The sequence below is a fragment of the Nakaseomyces glabratus genome, chromosome G (assembly GCF_010111755.1).
Source record: "Nakaseomyces glabratus chromosome G, complete sequence".
Taxonomy (NCBI): Eukaryota; Fungi; Ascomycota; class Saccharomycetes; order Saccharomycetales; family Saccharomycetaceae; genus Nakaseomyces; species Nakaseomyces glabratus.
In genome coordinates, this window is record NC_088957.1 from 896,925 (window position 1) to 915,043 (window position 18,119).

An 18,119-nucleotide genomic window follows, 5' to 3' on the forward strand; every position below is an offset into this window, starting at 1 on the left:
AAGGTGTATAAATAGCTTTTGGTTCAATTAGAGGGGAAGTCTCATTATTTTTTGTAGTCCAAAAAAAAATCATAAAGGAATATATAATCGTAGTCTGTGGTGTAGTTTTTGTATGTGCATGTGTACATCAAACGACCTATTTGTGGATCTGGTCTATAATCTTTTGATCCACGTCTTTCTTCTTCTCGTCAGAGGGTGAGTCCAGGTCCAGCGTATGTGCTGGACAAGGCAGGAAAGAGCCGATAGCTACCGAGGAGAAAGCCACCAGAAATGTAGAGAAGTACAGGTTATTCATTAGTTTGTTCCGAGCAACCGCACGCATCTTTTGTTTGTTTGTTTGTTTTTTTCAGTGTATATATTGATAAAAGTGTAGGGTTGGTGAGGGTATAATGGTCAGCGCTACTTATTTGAACATCTTTACAAACTTGAAGTATCAAGGAACCAAGAATATATAATGGATTCCATCAGTGAAAAGTTTCTACTTGCCTCGAGGATTAGTAAAAGCAAAGAGCAGGGACCACGCCTTATTGGTTCAACGGCCATTGTGCGAGTGTTCCACTGGGGCTACGGGGAGTACCCGTCCAAGTGAAAATCGGTCAGAGAGGAGAGTACAGAAGGATGGTAAGTCACAACCAATTAGAGAGAAGCTGGTCGAAGAAAAAGTGGGATGAATCACTTCCCATTCAGGAGATTTCATTGGTACCCTTGCTTTGCTATTAAGAGGAGAAAATAGAGCACAGAAACATCCGCAGGGAGGAAGGGGGGAAGAAATGTGGGGGCGGGGCTACCGGAAAACAAAGCAGAGGGACAAAGTCAATAGTCACGTGCCAGGGAGTCATCAATTTTCAATCAGTTTTCACGTCGGTGTTATCGGTGAAGTTCTTTGTACTCTTTGTGAGTAGTTTCGTATCAAAAACCATAAGCATGTATCGTCAACTACGTGTTTGATATCGTGATTTGTGGCAATCACTAAAGACGGGCTGCTCGGTTGGCTATGTTACCAGAAACTTGCACTTATACTGTATATATCTCGAGCAGATTTCAAAGTTTAACTCTAACTTAACTCTGAAAATTGAGTTTGTGAGAGGCAAATCGCCTGGCATAGTTATCGCAAATATATAGAATATTATTAACCCACTGATGTCACAATGCGTATAGGTATGTATTACATAAACACATATATTTGCTCGTTTTCTGACTCGTAATCTTGAATCGCCCACATCTTACTTTATCTCTTACCACCTGCCCCCCCATAGGGTGACTCCGAATTACAAAGTGCTGGAGCTGAGAAATGAGCAAATTTAGAGAAGTAAGACAGACTTCCAAGTCAGCAGTATCACACAAGCAAATTCGTGCAAAACAATGGGATTCGTGGAGATAGGTGTTAGGCGATAGGAGAATGGCGGTGATAAACCGCTATAAAAAGAACGGAAAAACTTTATGGCGCGGCCGGTAACGAGCTGTTTTGGTGTTTTCAAAAAAAAAAAAAGAAATTATTTTTTCCGTTCAGCTAACTCCCCCAGAACTCTCTCAATGGCCAGGACTTTACGTTAGGATATAGTGGTTACGGCCGGTGTGGGAATATGCAGTCCGAATCTTGTAGAGGGGTGGTGGGGGGGTGAAAGCTAGTTGCCTAACACTAGTTGTGTAAATCAAGTGCTATAAGACAAAGGTCTGCCCGAACGGCTCTGTGCATTATTTGGTAATGTTCTCCAAAAACAAAATTGGACCCTTTCTAAGATGCATAATTGCATTGTAATTAGCAAATATTGCCAAATGGAAAAATTTGTTAAACCGTAAAACTGCAAAACCGTATCTGCAAATGCTAATCTAAACATATTTGCTCATCGCATCAATGGCATTAGGGTGTACCCGCGTGGTTATATCAATCTGTCTACCAGTATGCCACTATTTTTATACAAAAAAAAGAAGTAAAATAGTAAAAGTATAAAGTATAAATATACCTGTCGTCTGTTGCATATTACTTCACAACTAACCCTTTTCCTACAGAATATCAACAATCACAACTGATAACAACAAAAATGGTATCTGAAGCTGATACAGAGGCTCAATATAACGGTTCTGATCGTCTAAGGCCTGCGGCTTTCGAGGCGAGTGCATCCGATGCCCTCTCAAGGGTGATGACTGAGACTTACTCAATGGAAGTCCGTCAAGGGCAGGAAGAAGCTGAAAACCAAGCTGCAGCACATAACAGTGAGAAGCAGGAGGTTGTATTTTCGAGCAGGGACTCGAACTCTTCAAACTCTTCGTCACACCAAAAGGGCTCTTACTCGGACACACAGGGGAGTCATACTGCCGGGTTCTTCCACAAGTGTGTACACTTACTAAAGAATATACTTAACCCCAAATTAGAGTCACATAAGTCTGTACTCGCTTTCCAATTCTGCTTCACAAACGTCCTGCTAGCAACTGTATGTCTATCCATCATCTGTATCTATTGGGGTGCAGCCTATAGGACGGAACATTATTTGTTCAAAGTTAACATCCTGTCTGTGATCCAAGACCAGGACTATAACAACATTCAATCAATGGCAAGCACACTCCCTGCTCTGATAGATCAAACACCAGGGACATGGCATCTATATAACAGATCAAGTTTTGTGGAAAAATATGGCATTGAGAACACTTCAGAGGCCGTTGATAAAAAAATAACCGATCTAATTTTCGAGGAAAAGTATTGGATGTCTTTAAATGTTAAAACAGGTGCAACCGAAGCACTATACAACTCCTTGACTGATAACACAGCTCCAGCGTTCAATTCAAGCGCCTATTTTGAATGCATGTTTGAAAGTGGAAGGGACCCAACAAACTTGAAATCCGCTATATTACCAATTATGCAACAATTGCAAGCGGCATATGTCCAGTATTATACTTCAACTTACCTACCATCGATGTTGAGAAATGTAAGTGCAACTATAAACTCTATCGGTGACGTTAATCCATTGAGTCTGGCCAACTCAGGTAACTTTGAGTTCAATTACATCGACTATAGGCCCTTTTTTGACCGTGTTCTATTGGCACCATTACAAGTCGGGTTAATCTTCACATTAATTTTGACTGTTGTACAACTGTCACTATATGGTCCAATGCATGCCAAGATGGTAAGAGTTTTCAAGCCTAAGCACTTTTTGCTATACAGATATGGTCTATCGTGGTCAACATATTTTATTTTATCCCTATTTTTTTGCACTGTATCAGCAATTTACCAAATTGATTTTACACTAGCGTTCGGAAGGGGTGGTTTTGTCATTTATTGGATTACCACATTCTATGTCATGTTGGCCATCGGTGCTACTAATGAGAACGTCATTAGTTTGATCGTAGCATATTGTCCACAGTACATGCCAATCTGGTTGATCAGCTGGATTATATTAAATATTTCGCCTTCATTCTATCCAATGGTTCTTAATAACCAATTTTACCGCTACGGTTATGCCATGCCTTTGCACAACGCTGTTGACATCTACCGTGTAATCTTTTTGGATTTGAGCCGTAACAAGTTGGGTAGAAACTATGGTATTTTGACAGCTTGGGTTGCAGTAACCCATATTATATTCCCATTCGTCATGAAGATTGCTGGTACCAAGATGAAATCGAACGCAATGAAGCAGGCGCAGGCTACAATTGCTGCATATGAAGCCAAAAAAAATCAAAGTTAGTGGTGACTTTGAACTGCTAATTTTTCAATAACAGGCATGTCTCTCTTGAGCTTTTCACAACTGCTTTCATATTGAATCGTAATCTTTATAATTTACAAATCCAATGATTCAATCTGAAAAGGACTCTATAAATTCAATAATCTGCATTCTATTTTACTTTATTTCAAAATAGCTAATTAATTAAATCTCGGATAGAAATTTTAATATTAAACAAACATTTCACTTAAGTAGCTTCAACTCTATGGCTTCTTTCTGAAGGCTATATATATATATTCTCTTTATGAGTGAAGCTAACGATTATTGCTGTAAATTACCCGGCATCTATAAACACGACTTTCGGATCAGCACAATTTAGCTAACTCGCGTTATTGTGGATCACGCGATGAGCTGAACAGTGAGAATATAGTGTCAAAATGAAGAGTGGCTCACTACAATATAGTCCTGGGTGATACTTTCAGGATCTTAACCGGATCTCATCAATTTGCCCTATTTGTCTTTCACCTAACACATACGCACACTAACGATTGTTGAGAAACAAAAGAAAGGGAAGCACAGAGTTTATTGTTATAAACGCATCGGAATAATACTACTCCAAGAAATAGTTCTGATCAAGTAAACCAGGCCACTACTTGAAGTTGATAATAGTCGAGCGCCATGGATGAAAGCCAGGTTGAAAGGAAGAAATCTTATAGGTGGGTGAGTGCTTCTCAAGCTACGTATGATGGTGCTGGATGGGATAGTAGTAGTGAAAGTGAGACAGAAACAAGGTCACAACCGAAACTTGGAAAATTAGATGAAAGTCTGCCATCTCTACCTAAACTAAACTATGATAATACAGATGTAAGCCAATACAAAGAAGAAGATGATGAAGACACAGACAACCGCACTGAGAAGGCTGGCGAAATAGGAGCTGGCACACTACATTCCAATAGTGAGATCCAGAATGATGTAATAGTCGAAGATGACCCTGTAATAAAACAGACACCTGACATGATAGATAAAGATACCCTTTTAACTAGTCCAACGGCGCACAAGGAGTCCAGTCCATCCCCTAACGGGTCGAGACATACTTTCTCTAGGCGGCCCCTACCAAATAGAGCAGTAAATGAACATTTAGATGATTTGATGCTTGAGATTTCAAAAGAATTGACACCCAAACCTGAACAAGAGGCAGTATTTGGAAACCATTCTCCACGGAAAGATATTGATTCTGATTTACCTAACGGGAAGGAAGATCAGAAACTAAATGGTAGTAGGTTAGGTCTTTTAAATGAATCAATTGATAATGAATCAGATATGCCAAGTGTTGATGAGACGAGAAGTAAGGACGTTGATGAAAATGGAGAAAAAGATAGAGAAGATAGATTTGACTACTATGATGACGATAGTGAGTTTTCAATTGATAGTGAAATTAAGCAGGCTCAAAAGGCGTCATTAGAGGAACTGCAATCAGAATTTGACTCCGATCCACAGACCTCAAATATTGCCAAAAGTTTAGAGGGCATGAATTTGGAACATGACGCTGAAGAAGAATCGGTCAAAACTAACAGAGACTCCAACGTCTCTGATCTGCAAAAAGATCAAAGAGAAATTAATGAATCAAATATAGAAAACTCAGACAATGACTCTCTAGAACTACCATTGACAGAGAGTTCAAGTGATGAGTTAGAAAGCGCTGATCATGGAGATGCGTTGTCTTTTACAGAATCTATTCAATATGACCAATCAGATGGAGATTCAGAGCCTAATCAAGGTGATGACGCAAGTCTAGTTAGTAACAGAGTGCAGCAAAACAATGTGAATACTGATGCAGAAAGTGCGGACGATATTGCGAAAGATAAAATGGACGACCATGCTTCTGGAATGGATTTTGAAGAGGATGAAGTCCTAAATTCAACATTGACCGATGGTGATGTACATGTGCATAAGTCTGGATACTTCAAAAAACTTGTGGCTGAAGAGTTAGGAGACAAAAAATTAGATGATGGTAAATCTTTGAATAATGTAGCAAGCACTCAAACCGCATCCACTGAAGATAAGGTCGCTTCTGACACAGAAGATGTTCAAGAAAGTAAGGCCGACAATGATGATACTAAAAATGATGCACATGTTAGCTCAAATAGAAGTTCAGTGACATCTGAGGAATGGAGGCCTGACACAGATGCCTTAAGGGATGGGTTCATGCAGAAAACTGGGGATAACCCCCCACCAGGTTTTGTACGCGATGAAAAAGGTGAATTAGTAGATTTGACGCCTGCTAGCATGAAACCAAGAGTCGTGTCTACTTATTCTGAAATTGAGAGTACGTGGAATGCGTTTCCATCTGAAGACGCTGATGATTTGGAAACGATAAGAGATACCAAGACATTGTATGATAATAGTACGCTATATAATGTTCCTGGTATTATGACGAATAATGACGCTTTACCGCCACTTCCTGAAGATGCGTCTTTATATAGGGATAGCAATCAAAGTGATGCAGTTGGCAGCCAAGATAGGGCAAGAGCAGCATCTGTTACTAGGAAGGTATCCAAAGAAGGAGTTAACATTGCTCAACCAACTAGTCAAGAGATTAATAAACTATCTGAACAGAATACTATGCCTACTCGTGATCTAAACAAAATAATATCGAGTAATTCAACACATGCCATAAAGTTGGAAAATTTGAGGGACTACCGAAACACATTGGATAATTTCGATTCAGGATTGCAAACTTGGATTGCATATACATTAAAGTCCTCTTCAAAAACAGATCGTGATTTTATATTCCAGGAATACAAAAGCAACAGCCATGTCAGAGAGGCGTATGCAAATGCAGATGATTTGAGTAGAAAGAATACTGTCATAAATACTGTGACAAATGTTAATCAAAATGTCAACCATCTACGTAAGAAGGTGCTACAGCATTCTCTGAAACCAAAAACTCTTTTCTCCTCTATAAGTAAGAAGAAGTTATAGTACTTATGTAGAAGTTTATAGTTGAAAATCTCTTTGCATATATTCATCGCATCAGGACATTAACATTCTATCATACTATTTCACTTTTGATATAAATGGAAATCTGATTGGCTAACGTTATGTCAGTCAAAGTGTTGTCGTTATATATGTAATAGTTGTTAATTGAGTGTAAATAGTTAGTATATAATCTATTGTTTAGATGCATTAGCCACTCTTTTTTCTGCATGAGCCCGGATTTCCTGCTCCATAAGATCTCTGATTCTATGTGCACCAGCTATACCAATAGCTAAAACGTTTTCAATTCTATCCAGCGGTATTTTATCTTCTATTTGTAGCAAGGAAAGTTTCTCAGATTTACCAACCACACCCAGTGTGACTGCACTCATCGCATTTTCTTCCAGGGAATTGATATCCAATAATGGCGTGGTGTCGTACAAACCCACAGAAATGCCGCTTACATAGTCATACATTGCTATACCAGCATCAATTAAAGCCAATGATATACCGTTCAAAAGTGTACCCATTATTCCTCCGTCCTGTTGTAATACGTGTATTTCGATATCTATAAGAGTTCTTGGATACACATGTAGCATGACATTTTTCTCAAATGTTCGCACCAGAGCTGTTTGCATCTCGAGAACTCTTCTTTCATTTTTATGACTACTTTTACTTCTTTCAAACTTTGAAAACTTGGTTATATTCACTGTGACTTTCAATATCGCCTTTTGGATATCCATTTGAGATTTTAATGTGGGCTCCTTGGGACCCTTCACTAGCGTTATAACTTTGTTATTACCTTGTTCCAAATATGAAGAACCGTCTGCGGCATGTGGGTGCGTATTGATGGCACTCTCGAATCGACGCAATTCATTCCATCTTCTACCGTCTAAACGCAAGCCTTCTGGGGAATATATCTCAACTCTCGACATATTGAATAGCTAAATCTTTCTCTAAGCCCAGGTCACTGTACTGATGGCCTTCCACTTACCAAAAATTCTACGCAATAGCTGGGGTCAATCAGATTTGTTCTTATAACTTTTGTTTCCACGTCTTATTATTGTTAGTAGCTCATCGATTTTTCAGAATTTCAAATTTCAAATTTTTTTTCAGAAGCGATGGGCTAAACACTGCAAAGACCCCAAGGGAATGCAGAAGATAAGTTGAAATGCACTACTTCATTCATAAGTGCAATTATTTGGCATATTGGCCATTACAATTGGCTTAGTATAATAAGATCGCCAGATTCAGGTTTTATCTTAGAGTTACTTTTTGGGAGCAATGCAAGGCGAAGGTTATTACCTAGGGCTGGATTTATCTACGCAGCAATTGAAATGCCTTGCTATCGATGGTGATATGCAGATCAAGCACACCGAAGTTGTGGACTTTGACAGGGATCTTCCACATTACAACACGCATAAAGGTGTATATAGCCACGGTGATGTAGTTGAATGTCCCGTTGGAATGTGGTTAGAGGCCATCGACCTGGTGTTCGAGAAATATAAGGGTGCAGGTTTTGACCTGAGTCAGGTGAAGGCTATTAGTGGTTCTTGTCAACAGCATGGATCTGTGTATTGGAAAACCGGGGCTGGTGACTTATTAAAGCATCTTAATGATGCCAATGGAAACCTGGTGGACCAATTGTACCCGGATGGATTCTCTAGAAAGACTGCTCCAAACTGGCAGGACCACAGCACTGGTAAGCAATGTACGCAAATTGAGAAAAAAGCAGGTGGTCCTGAGAAACTTGCTGAAATAACCGGATCCAGAGCCCATTTTAGGTTTACTGGTCCTCAGATAATGAAAATTGCTGAGAATGAGGAGGATAATTACAAAAATACGGAAACCATCTCTTTGGTCTCAAGTTTTTTGACCTCTATATTATGCGCTAAACTTGTTCCTATAGAAGAAGCGGATGCATGTGGAATGAATATTTATGATATAAAAGCCAAAAGATACGATGATTCTTTGTTGGATGTGATTTCAGGCAAATTTGGTAAGGAAGACCTACTAAAGAAGCTAAGTGGTTCTGTTACAAAATGTAACTCTCCACAATTGATGGGAAACATTGCCAATTATTTTGTATCCAAATATGGATTCGATAGCGAATGTGCCATTTATCCATTTACTGGTGATAATTTGGCAACTATTTGTTCTCTACCGCTAGAGAAGAATGATATCTTGGTGTCTTTAGGGACAAGCACTACTATTCTAATGGTTACTGACCAGTATCATCCCTCTCCTAATTATCATCTATTTACCCACCCAGCAATTGCCAATTGTTACATGGCAATGATATGCTATTGCAATGGATCTCTTGCTAGAGAGAAAGTAAGAGATAGTTTAAATGAAAATCAAAGTACTAGCTGGACTAACTTTGATGAGGCTGTTCTTGATGAAAGTCTTGATACATCTGGTGAGTTGGCTGTGTATTTCCCATTGGGTGAGATTGTTCCTAGTGTTGATGCAATCACTAAGAGGGTGTTGTATGACCCAAAGAATTGTGAAATTGTCAAGTACGTAGATAAATTCGACAATAATCGCCACGATGCTAAGATTATAGTGGAATCACAGGCTTTGAGTGCTAGGGTTAGAGTTGCTCCACTTTTAAGTGGAACTGTTGATGAATCAAATGATGAAAAATCGGAGACCATGGTTCATTTCGATTACGATAGTATGAAATTCTCTGAGTACTCGTCTAAGCGACCAAACCGAGTGTATTTTGTTGGTGGTGCATCAAAGAATGATGCCATTGTTAAGAAGTTTTCTGAAGTTCTAGGGGCTAAAAATGGTAATTTCAGACTTGAGACACCAAATTCTTGTGCTTTGGGAGGTTGTTTCAAAGCGTTGTGGTCGGATCTATGGAAAAAAAAGAAGATAGATGAGAAGGTTACTTTTGATTCCTTTTTAAACCGCTATTTCCCCACTGATGAATTAGAAGAAATAAAGGTAGATGATATCACAAAGAAATGGGAAGCTTACAAAGACAAGATTATACCATTGAGCAAATTAGAAGAAGAGTTAAAGTAATTTCTAGAAGTCCCCTACTTTCATCTTTATTGAATCCTCCTGAAAGTACAAGGGTTTTAAAAGTAATTATTAAATGTAGGTTTTCTATAATGTAAATAGATGAAAATAGTTTTATTAGATATTCGAACTTAATTGCTCATGCAGCCCAAGACTTCACTAAACATTATCCCAATTCAATACATTCATTTGAACAGTTTCTGATATGGACTCTTATATCGTCTTGTAAGATGTGAGGGGTCCCCGTTGAAATCGCTGCCCCTCATCAAAAGGACATCGACTACTTTAGCAAGAATCGTTACAATGGTACTGATCAAACGGGACTTTTGCAAAGGTAAAATAGACGACCAAGTATTGGAATAGTCAGAGTTTCTTTAAACAGATACAAATACTTCTTGTCCCAGAGAAACTGAAAGGAATCTTTAGGTCACTAAGAGCACTTATCGGATAAGAAATAGGGCAATTGAAGACTGCTAATAGACAAGCAGATTAACTAGAGTTCAGTTCAATTGGTTTACTTTTTGGTTTAATTTTTGTTACAAGGATTTTGCTTCAGCATTGATTGTGTAAAATCTTTAACTTTGGTTTGAAGTTTTTTGTTTGGTCTGTGATAGTGGATAATGTTGAGTGCAAGGGTTTTATTGAACAGGTCTCAATTGCTGTGTAAGAGGCAATGCCTCACTGGCGTTAGTGTTGGTCTTTCGAGGTGCTTTTCTAGTACTAGGATGTCGCTCGATGTGTCTCCATTCCTGATGCCAGCTATGTCGCCAACCATGGAGAAAGGTGGTATTGTCTCGTGGAAGTTCAAGGAGAATGACAGTTTCAATGCAGGTGATGTTCTGCTGGAAGTTGAGACGGATAAAGCGCAGATCGATGTCGAGGCGCAAGATGATGGTAAATTGGCAAAGATCATTCGAGGGGACGGCAGCAAAGATGTGCTTGTGGGCGATGTGATAGCGTTCACCGCTGATCCAGAAGACGACCTCTCCACTTTAAAGATACCTGAGGTCACTGAGTCTATGAAGCAGGTGTCATCTGGGAGCGGCAAGGAGGACCAGAAGCCAGCTAAGTCTGAGGAGCCAGCTCCTCTTCAGAGGAAAGAGGGCAAAAACGTAAGTGAGTCAAAGACAGCCAAGTCTTCTGGTGACGTGCTCACGACAGCCGATGCGTCTCAGACTCTGTTACCCTCGGTAGTAATGGCACTAGCTGACAATGGTATCAGCAAAGAAGATGCGTTGGCGAACATCAAAGCATCTGGGGCCAACGGTCGCATCTTGAAAGGTGATGTGCTAGCGTATGCTGGCAAGATTCAGCAGGACTCTGTGGTTAAAGTTGCGGAGTACGTTAACCGGAACCAGAAACTAGACCTGTCTAACATTGAGCGTATAGTGCTTGAGGTCAATTCAGAAGAGGGAGGCGATGGACAAGCACAAGCACAAGCACAAGCACAAGCACAAGGTCAAGGTCAAGATTCAGGCAAGACTGGCAAGCTTGCCAAGCCAGCTCAAGTTGAGCCTATTCGGATACAGGAGGAGATACTGTTGGAAGTGAGGAGAGGTGTTGACTTCACTAGGTTTGAGAGGGCTGTCCGTGAGTATATCGATGATATTTACCAGTACACGCACGAGCAACCGTTGGAGAACACTATGTCTGAGCGGTATGACAGTCTATTTGAGGATCTCGTTACCGTTGACCCCAGGTCTGCGCGGTTTGATGTTGAATACAGTCTTTTAGAGACCACTGATGGCTCAGAGGATATCTTTGACTTGTTGGGACCCGGTGAGGTTAAGGAGGGCAAGCAAGTGTACAGCTTAGAAGTGAGTGTTACGGTGAATGACAAGTACGACGACGCTGTTGAGAAGGCCGATCGGTTCATGGAGTGTCTGAGACAGTTACAGTTTGATGTATAGTTAAATAGACCTGTATTTAAGAAAGAAATATATTCTTACAGATATCGATGTAGAGAATTTGCCCTGCTATAACAAGAGGTGCACCAGCGTTACAAACGAATATTATAGTGATGGTAGTAATTTATGTTTTGGTGTTGAAAGATGTGATTTTTTGCAGACATATATACCACACACTTTACGGGGACCAAGTGTTAAGAGAGCAATGGGGGGGGAGGGAATAAATTTGGGAAATTCTGGTACCTTCGTAGGAACGGTATAATCAGGTGATCATATCACTCACAATATCACTCACATATCTTCCAATATTACGTAGTAACTGTGCCACCAATAAATGTATGGGTGTTAAGTATGTATTCTCTGTGGGTCCCGAGAGAATGCCCCGTGTGCAGCACTGCAGCACGTAGAGATGTACGGGGGGGGGGAAAGGTTTTCGGGGTTCCACTTTTAGTGGAACCCCAGTGAAGAGAGAAGGACCAAAGAAGAGAAGAGAAGGGAAGGATGTTTACGTCATGCAGGGATTGTCCGTCTCCCGAGAACCGTCGTGGATCGGGGGGGGGGTGGGTGAGAGAGAGAGACCTACAAAGGACCAAACAGGAATCCCCTTTGTATCTGTGGACTCGAGAGACAATGGGAAGGGAAAGAAAGGGGAGCCCCACTGCAAGACGAGACAAAGCACCACGGCACGTCCTTTTCAAACAGAGTTCCCAGAAGTAGAGGGAAAAAGAGGAATCCACCACACCAACACCCGACCACCACACCAAGGACCAAAGGAAAGAAAAAGTAACGAGACCCATCCCCCCTAGAGCAATACCCAAACTTGTTCATACTACGCACAGTACTGCCATACCACACTACCACACTACAAAACTGCCACATTACCACACTACCACACTACACTATACTAAGCCCAATGTCTTGTGCATAGTGTGAGGACATTGCATAGTGTGAGACAAGTGTTGAAGTGTTTAAAGTGCTAAAGTGGTAAGTGCTAATGTGGTAAGTAGTAAATGGTAGTGGTGCTTTTGATGGTTCCAGTACAATAGAATATCGAAGAACAATTGGGAGACTACCTTCTTGGTGCTGAAATTTTTTTCTTGCTTCCCCCCCCGATTCCAAAAAAGATATATAAAGGGACAATTGTAATAGTTAATTGCAATCTGAATATTCATCTTTCATTTCTTCTCTTTTATCAATTCTCCTCTATATCATCAAGGAATTAAAACACCTACAAATCACAACAAACATAACATCAAAAATGGTTAGAATTGCTATTAACGGTTTCGGTAGAATCGGTAGATTGGTCTTGAGAGTCGCTTTGTCCAGATCCAACATTGAAGTTGTTGCTGTCAACGATCCTTTCATCACCACTGACTACGCTGCTTACATGTTCAAGTACGACTCTACCCACGGTAGATACGCTGGTGAAGTTACCCACGATGACAAGCACATCATCATCGATGGTAAGAAGATCGCTGTCCACCAAGAAAGAGACCCAGCTAACTTGCCATGGGGTTCTGAAAACATCGACATTGCTATCGACTCCACTGGTGTCTTCAAGGAATTGGACACTGCTCAAAAGCACATCGACGCTGGTGCCAAGAAGGTTGTCATCACTGCTCCATCTTCCACCGCCCCAATGTTCGTTGTTGGTGTTAACGAAGACAAGTACACTTCTGACTTGAAGATTGTCTCCAACGCTTCCTGTACCACTAACTGTTTGGCTCCATTGGCCAAGGTTATTGACGAAGCTTTCGGTATCGAAGAAGGTTTGATGACCACTGTCCACTCCTTGACCGCTACCCAAAAGACCGTCGACGGTCCATCCCACAAGGACTGGAGAGGTGGTAGAACCGCTTCCGGTAACATCATCCCATCCTCCACCGGTGCCGCTAAGGCTGTCGGTAAGGTCTTGCCTCAATTGCAAGGTAAGTTGACCGGTATGGCTTTCAGAGTCCCAACCGTCGATGTCTCCGTTGTCGACTTGACCGTCAAGTTGCAAAAGGAAACCACCTACGATGAAATCAAGAAGGTCATCAAGCAAGCTTCCGAAGGTAAGTTGAAGGGTGTCTTGGGTTACACTGAAGACGCTGTTGTCTCCTCTGACTTCTTGGGTGACTCCAGATCTTCCATCTTCGACGCTTCCGCCGGTATCCAATTGTCTCCAAAGTTCGTCAAGTTGGTCTCCTGGTACGACAACGAATACGGTTACTCCACCAGAGTTGTCGACTTGGTTGAACACGTTGCCAAGAACTAAAAATCTTAAAAGATATTTATTATAACTTATCTTTTATTTTTTTTATAACCAAATATTTTATGACATAAAATTTTATAAAGTTTTCAATGAAATAAATTTATATAAATTTATTAATGAATGACCCGATTTTTATTTTGATCATTTGGAAAAGTATCAACAGAGCATAGTATAGTATTGCGCAGAGTGTAGTGAAGCTGAACTCTCACGAGCATAAGTTCAAGCACAAGCAATTCTACATTACTCCTCATTACTACGCAGATTGTTATTTAGTATTTAAAATATCATTTTATAAGAAGAATCGAGGCTTTACATACAAGTACCATAACACAGCAACAAAACCCAATAACAAATAGATGAAGCGGTGGCTCAATGGTAGAGCTTTCGACTCCAGTTAAACTCTGGGATTTTCCTCGGAATTCACGATTGCAATCGAAGGGTTGCAGGTTCAATTCCTGTCCGTTTCATTTATATTTTTTTAATTTTTTTGCGTTTCTCTGAAACTAAAAGTGTGTTTCTATTTCTTTTTCTTGTAATAAAAAGACACTTCAAGTAAAAGAACACAAATCAATATGTAACTTGCATAATCATTAAAGCGAGCACTCCACCTCACTGTATGCACAATCCGCAGACAATGATATCTATATAGAGATGGCTGAGCTCATTCCCCCAATAAGCCCAGCCAACAACTTTTTTTTCGTTTCCAGGAACGCGAAAAGAAGTTGGGAAACAGAAACAAACAGGCTGTTTCGTGTCAAGGCCAAACACTACGCAATTTTGCACAAGAAAAACCCAGCCAAATGGTATAATACCTATGCTAACCAAATGAAGGCTGGTGTGTAGTTATGGAACCAGCCTTCTTTCGTGGGTTTTTTTCTTGCTTTTACTGCAAACTCGTGCAGTCCTACGTTATAGTATCTTGGAATGGCTGGTGTCTGCTCTCACTTGTACATTGCCCACATTAGGAAGTCTAAGTACGACAAACCTCCCCAATACTGCTGGCATTTCACATGCGCATAACACAAGCTCTGATATAATTGCCATTGCCTGAAGACTCTTAGTGTAGAAGTGGAAATTGGGCATACTGCTATACTCAGATCTTCAAGAGAAATTCTCCGCAGAAGCAGGGAACAAAAAGAAACGAAAATCATTTCTCGAAACCACGAAAAGTATGCTAATTATAGCAACCTCTCTTGAGAATAATAAGCATTACATTTCGAGTACAAATGAGCTGCCCCTCCCCATAGTGCGTGTAAATGACTTTGAGGAGACTCGATATTTCTATCCGATTACAATTACAAAGTAGTATTGCTGTTTCTATTCTTATCCGTAATGCACCGGTGGACTTCTTTCTTTGACACCGCAGTTTGACCTTGACCATAATTGGAAAAAGTGTCCAATTTAGCTGTAATCCATTTCTCGCCGCAACACTCCCCCGAGTGCTACCATATATAAGAAAACAAGTGCTTGAAAGTTCTAAATATTTCCTGCTGTATAGAAACTTTCACCCCGCACCATAGAGTTTCTTGCTAAAGCAGAATCACATAACAAAAAAAGGCTATTAAGTTGCTCACATTATAATGCTCTACAATTACAAGAGAAGCTTAGCGGTTGGTATCTTGGCGAGTGTTGTTGCTGCCGATTCATGCGATCCTCTGAAACAGACTAACTGTCCAGCCGACAAGGCTCTGGCTACCAGTTTCAGCGAGAACTTCACATCTGAGTCCAAATGGTTTACCGCAGAGGACAACCCCGGTAAGATTGAGTACACATCTGATGGTTTGGCCATGTCACTTACGAAGAGATTCGATAACCCAAGTCTGAAGTCTAATTTCTATATAATGTACGGTAAGACTGAGGTCATATTCAAAGCCGGTGACGGTAGAGGTATAGTGTCCTCTTTCTTTTTACAAAGTGATGATTTAGATGAAATCGATCTAGAGTGGATAGGTAGTGATGACACACAGTTTCAATCCAATTACTTCTCAAAGGGTAACACCGCTACATACGATAGAGGTGAATTCCACGGTGTTAACCAACCACAAAAGGAGTTCCACAACTACACCATTGACTGGACTATGGAACAGCTAACTTGGTATCTAGACGGCCAAGTCGTCAGAGTTCTGCCAAACACAACAAGCCAGGGTTATCCACAAACTCCAATGTACATCAAGATGGGTATTTGGGCTGGTGGTGATCCAAGCAATGCTCCAGGTACAATTGAATGGGCTGGCGGTGAAACTGATTATAGCTTGGCTCCATTCACTATGTACATCAAGAGCTTGGTTGTTACAGACTATTCCACTGGTAAGGAATACACCTATGGGGACCAATCTGGCTCTTGGCAATCCATCAAGGCTGTGGACGGTGAAATAAATGGAAGATACCAACAAGCACAAGAGGACTTCGCTAAATTAGTTGCTGGTCAAGCTATTGAGAGTAGTCAATCATCCTCTGTTTCACCTACTTCGTCATCAAGCTCTTCTGCCAGCTCATCTACCAGCTCATCTACCAGCTCATCTACTAGCTCATCTGCCAGTTCATCCGCCAGTTCATCTTCCAGCTCTTCCATCAGTTCATCTTCATCAGCATCTTCAAGTGCACAAAGTTCATCATCACCAATTGCTAGTTCTGTCTCTTCTATCAAGTCTGTGTCTTCCTCTGCAATTTCATCTTCCAAGAGCTCCCAAACAGCAGAAAGTAAATCCTCCACATCATCTAGTGTGAAGCCCACTACACAATCTTCCAAGACCGACACTATAATGGACAATGTGACACATAGCGCCTCAACAAGTAATGTTGCCAAGTCAACTGTTTCTACAGTGGCTAAATCAACTGAAAGCAGTACACATTCAGTTCAACAAAGCAACTTTGGCGTTAACACACAAGTCTCAGTAGTATCTGTCATTCTAGGTTTCATATTCAGCATCGTAATTTAAATAGGTTTAAGTATAAAATAAAATAAGGTTAAGCATTTGACACAATATCACAATATTACTAGCCAATTATATCATACATAATATCTAACAGCGTATCCTCTTTAGTACTACAGTTGAAAACAAGATCACAGTCAACGATAAAATGCATTCCAAATAAAAAAATATAAATAAGCCCTGTAGGGGGCTCGAACCCCTAACCTTATGATTAAGAGTCATACGCGCTACCGATTGCGCCAACAAGGCTTATTAATTGCGTTGAGAAATCACTTTTATTTCAATACCAGATAGATTAATAGGAGATCACCTGATGTTGAGATACAAAGTACGGTTTTGTGGTTTTGCACTATAAGTGGATAATGACACTATCATTTCAGCTATTATTTCTACAATTGCGGTTGTTGGAACGTTTTGAATAACATCTTCCTTTCCGGTACCATTTCTTGGATCTCCTGAAACTGAATGACCCCTCTTTTTCAACAAGTCTTGCTATTTCATAATCCATTTCATTAAGGATTGATCAGGGCAAGCCAATATTAGGCGATCGATTTGTCGGTCAATTCGAGGCGGTAAGTAGTGCTTGAGAGTAAACAGGGTATTTTCGAAATGGTCAACTTTACAGAGTTCTTTGAAGATATCACGAGAACGTTTTAACAAGCCAGAATCAGTGTTCTATGGCCGGTAAACATTTTTAACAACCTAAAACCTTCTATTGTACGTCTTAAATTGTGTTCATCAACGCTCTTTAAGAGCATCTCAACAGTAGCTTTAGCCGGCAGTTCATATATTATCTTATCAAAATCATCTCTGAGATCTTTATCTACCGCAAGTTTAATACTCTCGAATGAGGAATTCGTTAGGTAATGAGTTGAATTTTTTAATGCCATGACGAATTTTGCGAATCCAACCTTGAAGACCGTTACTATTTAAAGTTTTTTCGGTGAGAAGTTTAACTTTATCTCTGTAGTTAACAAAGTCAAATGGAGAGGGGTGACGTTTGTCTGACTCTGCATAATCGAACATCCTGCTCTGTAACATCCTGCTCTGAATAACAAGTACTTATCTTCAGAAGTAGACGCTACTGTGAATGAACAATGGTATGTATACTCGGAGCTATAATCGCGTAGATCAGGACAGATCACAAGTTAAAGTGAGTTAGTGACAGGTAAAATAATAAAAAGCACGGTTAAAAGTCCGACTTTCCTTGTGCACCACTAGAAGGTGGAAAACTATTGTAGCCTATATGACTTGAAATAATTCGTTCTTCTCAGTAAAGTATACCAATGTAGCCTAACACCTATAATCCTCTAATAAAAAAGCTGACTATTACTCTATACAGTATGAAACTCGTATCAGTTAT

At 40.3% G+C, this 18,119-nt stretch overlaps 8 protein-coding genes and 2 non-coding genes across 10 annotated transcripts; 7 read left to right on the top strand and 3 right to left on the bottom strand.

The window, feature by feature from the left end:
• Nucleotides 1-136: 136 nt before the first annotated feature.
• Nucleotides 137-322, bottom strand: COA2 (Coa2p; the record flags this gene model as incomplete). Its single annotated transcript, XM_065626618.1, has 1 exon — nucleotides 137-322. The coding sequence occupies one exon, from the start codon at nucleotides 320-322 to the stop codon at nucleotides 137-139; it is 186 nt and encodes a 61-aa protein (XP_065482690.1).
• A 1,720-nt stretch (nucleotides 323-2,042) lies between these two features.
• On the top strand, nucleotides 2,043-3,680 carry SNG1 (Sng1p; the record flags this gene model as incomplete). Its single annotated transcript, XM_446765.1, has 1 exon — nucleotides 2,043-3,680. The coding sequence occupies one exon, from the start codon at nucleotides 2,043-2,045 to the stop codon at nucleotides 3,678-3,680; it is 1,638 nt and encodes a 545-aa protein (XP_446765.1).
• A 654-nt stretch (nucleotides 3,681-4,334) lies between these two features.
• On the top strand, nucleotides 4,335-6,638 carry FYV8 (Fyv8p; the record flags this gene model as incomplete). Its single annotated transcript, XM_446766.1, has 1 exon — nucleotides 4,335-6,638. The coding sequence occupies one exon, from the start codon at nucleotides 4,335-4,337 to the stop codon at nucleotides 6,636-6,638; it is 2,304 nt and encodes a 767-aa protein (XP_446766.1).
• A 188-nt stretch (nucleotides 6,639-6,826) lies between these two features.
• Nucleotides 6,827-7,567, bottom strand: SKI6 (exosome non-catalytic core subunit SKI6; the record flags this gene model as incomplete). Its single annotated transcript, XM_446767.1, has 1 exon — nucleotides 6,827-7,567. One exon carries the CDS (start codon nucleotides 7,565-7,567, stop codon nucleotides 6,827-6,829), a length of 741 nt encoding a protein of 246 aa, XP_446767.1.
• A 349-nt stretch (nucleotides 7,568-7,916) lies between these two features.
• XKS1 (xylulokinase) lies at nucleotides 7,917-9,665 on the top strand (the record flags this gene model as incomplete). Its single annotated transcript, XM_446768.1, has 1 exon — nucleotides 7,917-9,665. One exon carries the CDS (start codon nucleotides 7,917-7,919, stop codon nucleotides 9,663-9,665), a length of 1,749 nt encoding a protein of 582 aa, XP_446768.1.
• A 617-nt stretch (nucleotides 9,666-10,282) lies between these two features.
• Nucleotides 10,283-11,572, top strand: PDX1 (Pdx1p; the record flags this gene model as incomplete). Its single annotated transcript, XM_446769.1, has 1 exon — nucleotides 10,283-11,572. One exon carries the CDS (start codon nucleotides 10,283-10,285, stop codon nucleotides 11,570-11,572), a length of 1,290 nt encoding a protein of 429 aa, XP_446769.1.
• Nucleotides 11,573-12,827: 1,255 nt separating this feature from the next.
• Nucleotides 12,828-13,826, top strand: TDH3 (glyceraldehyde-3-phosphate dehydrogenase (phosphorylating) TDH3; the record flags this gene model as incomplete). Its single annotated transcript, XM_446770.1, has 1 exon — nucleotides 12,828-13,826. One exon carries the CDS (start codon nucleotides 12,828-12,830, stop codon nucleotides 13,824-13,826), a length of 999 nt encoding a protein of 332 aa, XP_446770.1.
• A 355-nt stretch (nucleotides 13,827-14,181) lies between these two features.
• tW(CCA)4 lies at nucleotides 14,182-14,290 on the top strand. The gene is made up of 2 exons: nucleotides 14,182-14,217; nucleotides 14,255-14,290. It is a non-coding gene; the product is annotated as a tRNA-Trp (tRNA).
• A 1,113-nt stretch (nucleotides 14,291-15,403) lies between these two features.
• Nucleotides 15,404-16,762, top strand: CRH1 (transglycosylase; the record flags this gene model as incomplete). Its single annotated transcript, XM_446771.1, has 1 exon — nucleotides 15,404-16,762. One exon carries the CDS (start codon nucleotides 15,404-15,406, stop codon nucleotides 16,760-16,762), a length of 1,359 nt encoding a protein of 452 aa, XP_446771.1.
• Nucleotides 16,763-16,932: 170 nt separating this feature from the next.
• Nucleotides 16,933-17,005, bottom strand: tK(CUU)3. Its single transcript has one exon. It is a non-coding gene; the product is annotated as a tRNA-Lys (tRNA).
• Between the last annotated feature and the right edge of the window lie 1,114 nt (nucleotides 17,006-18,119).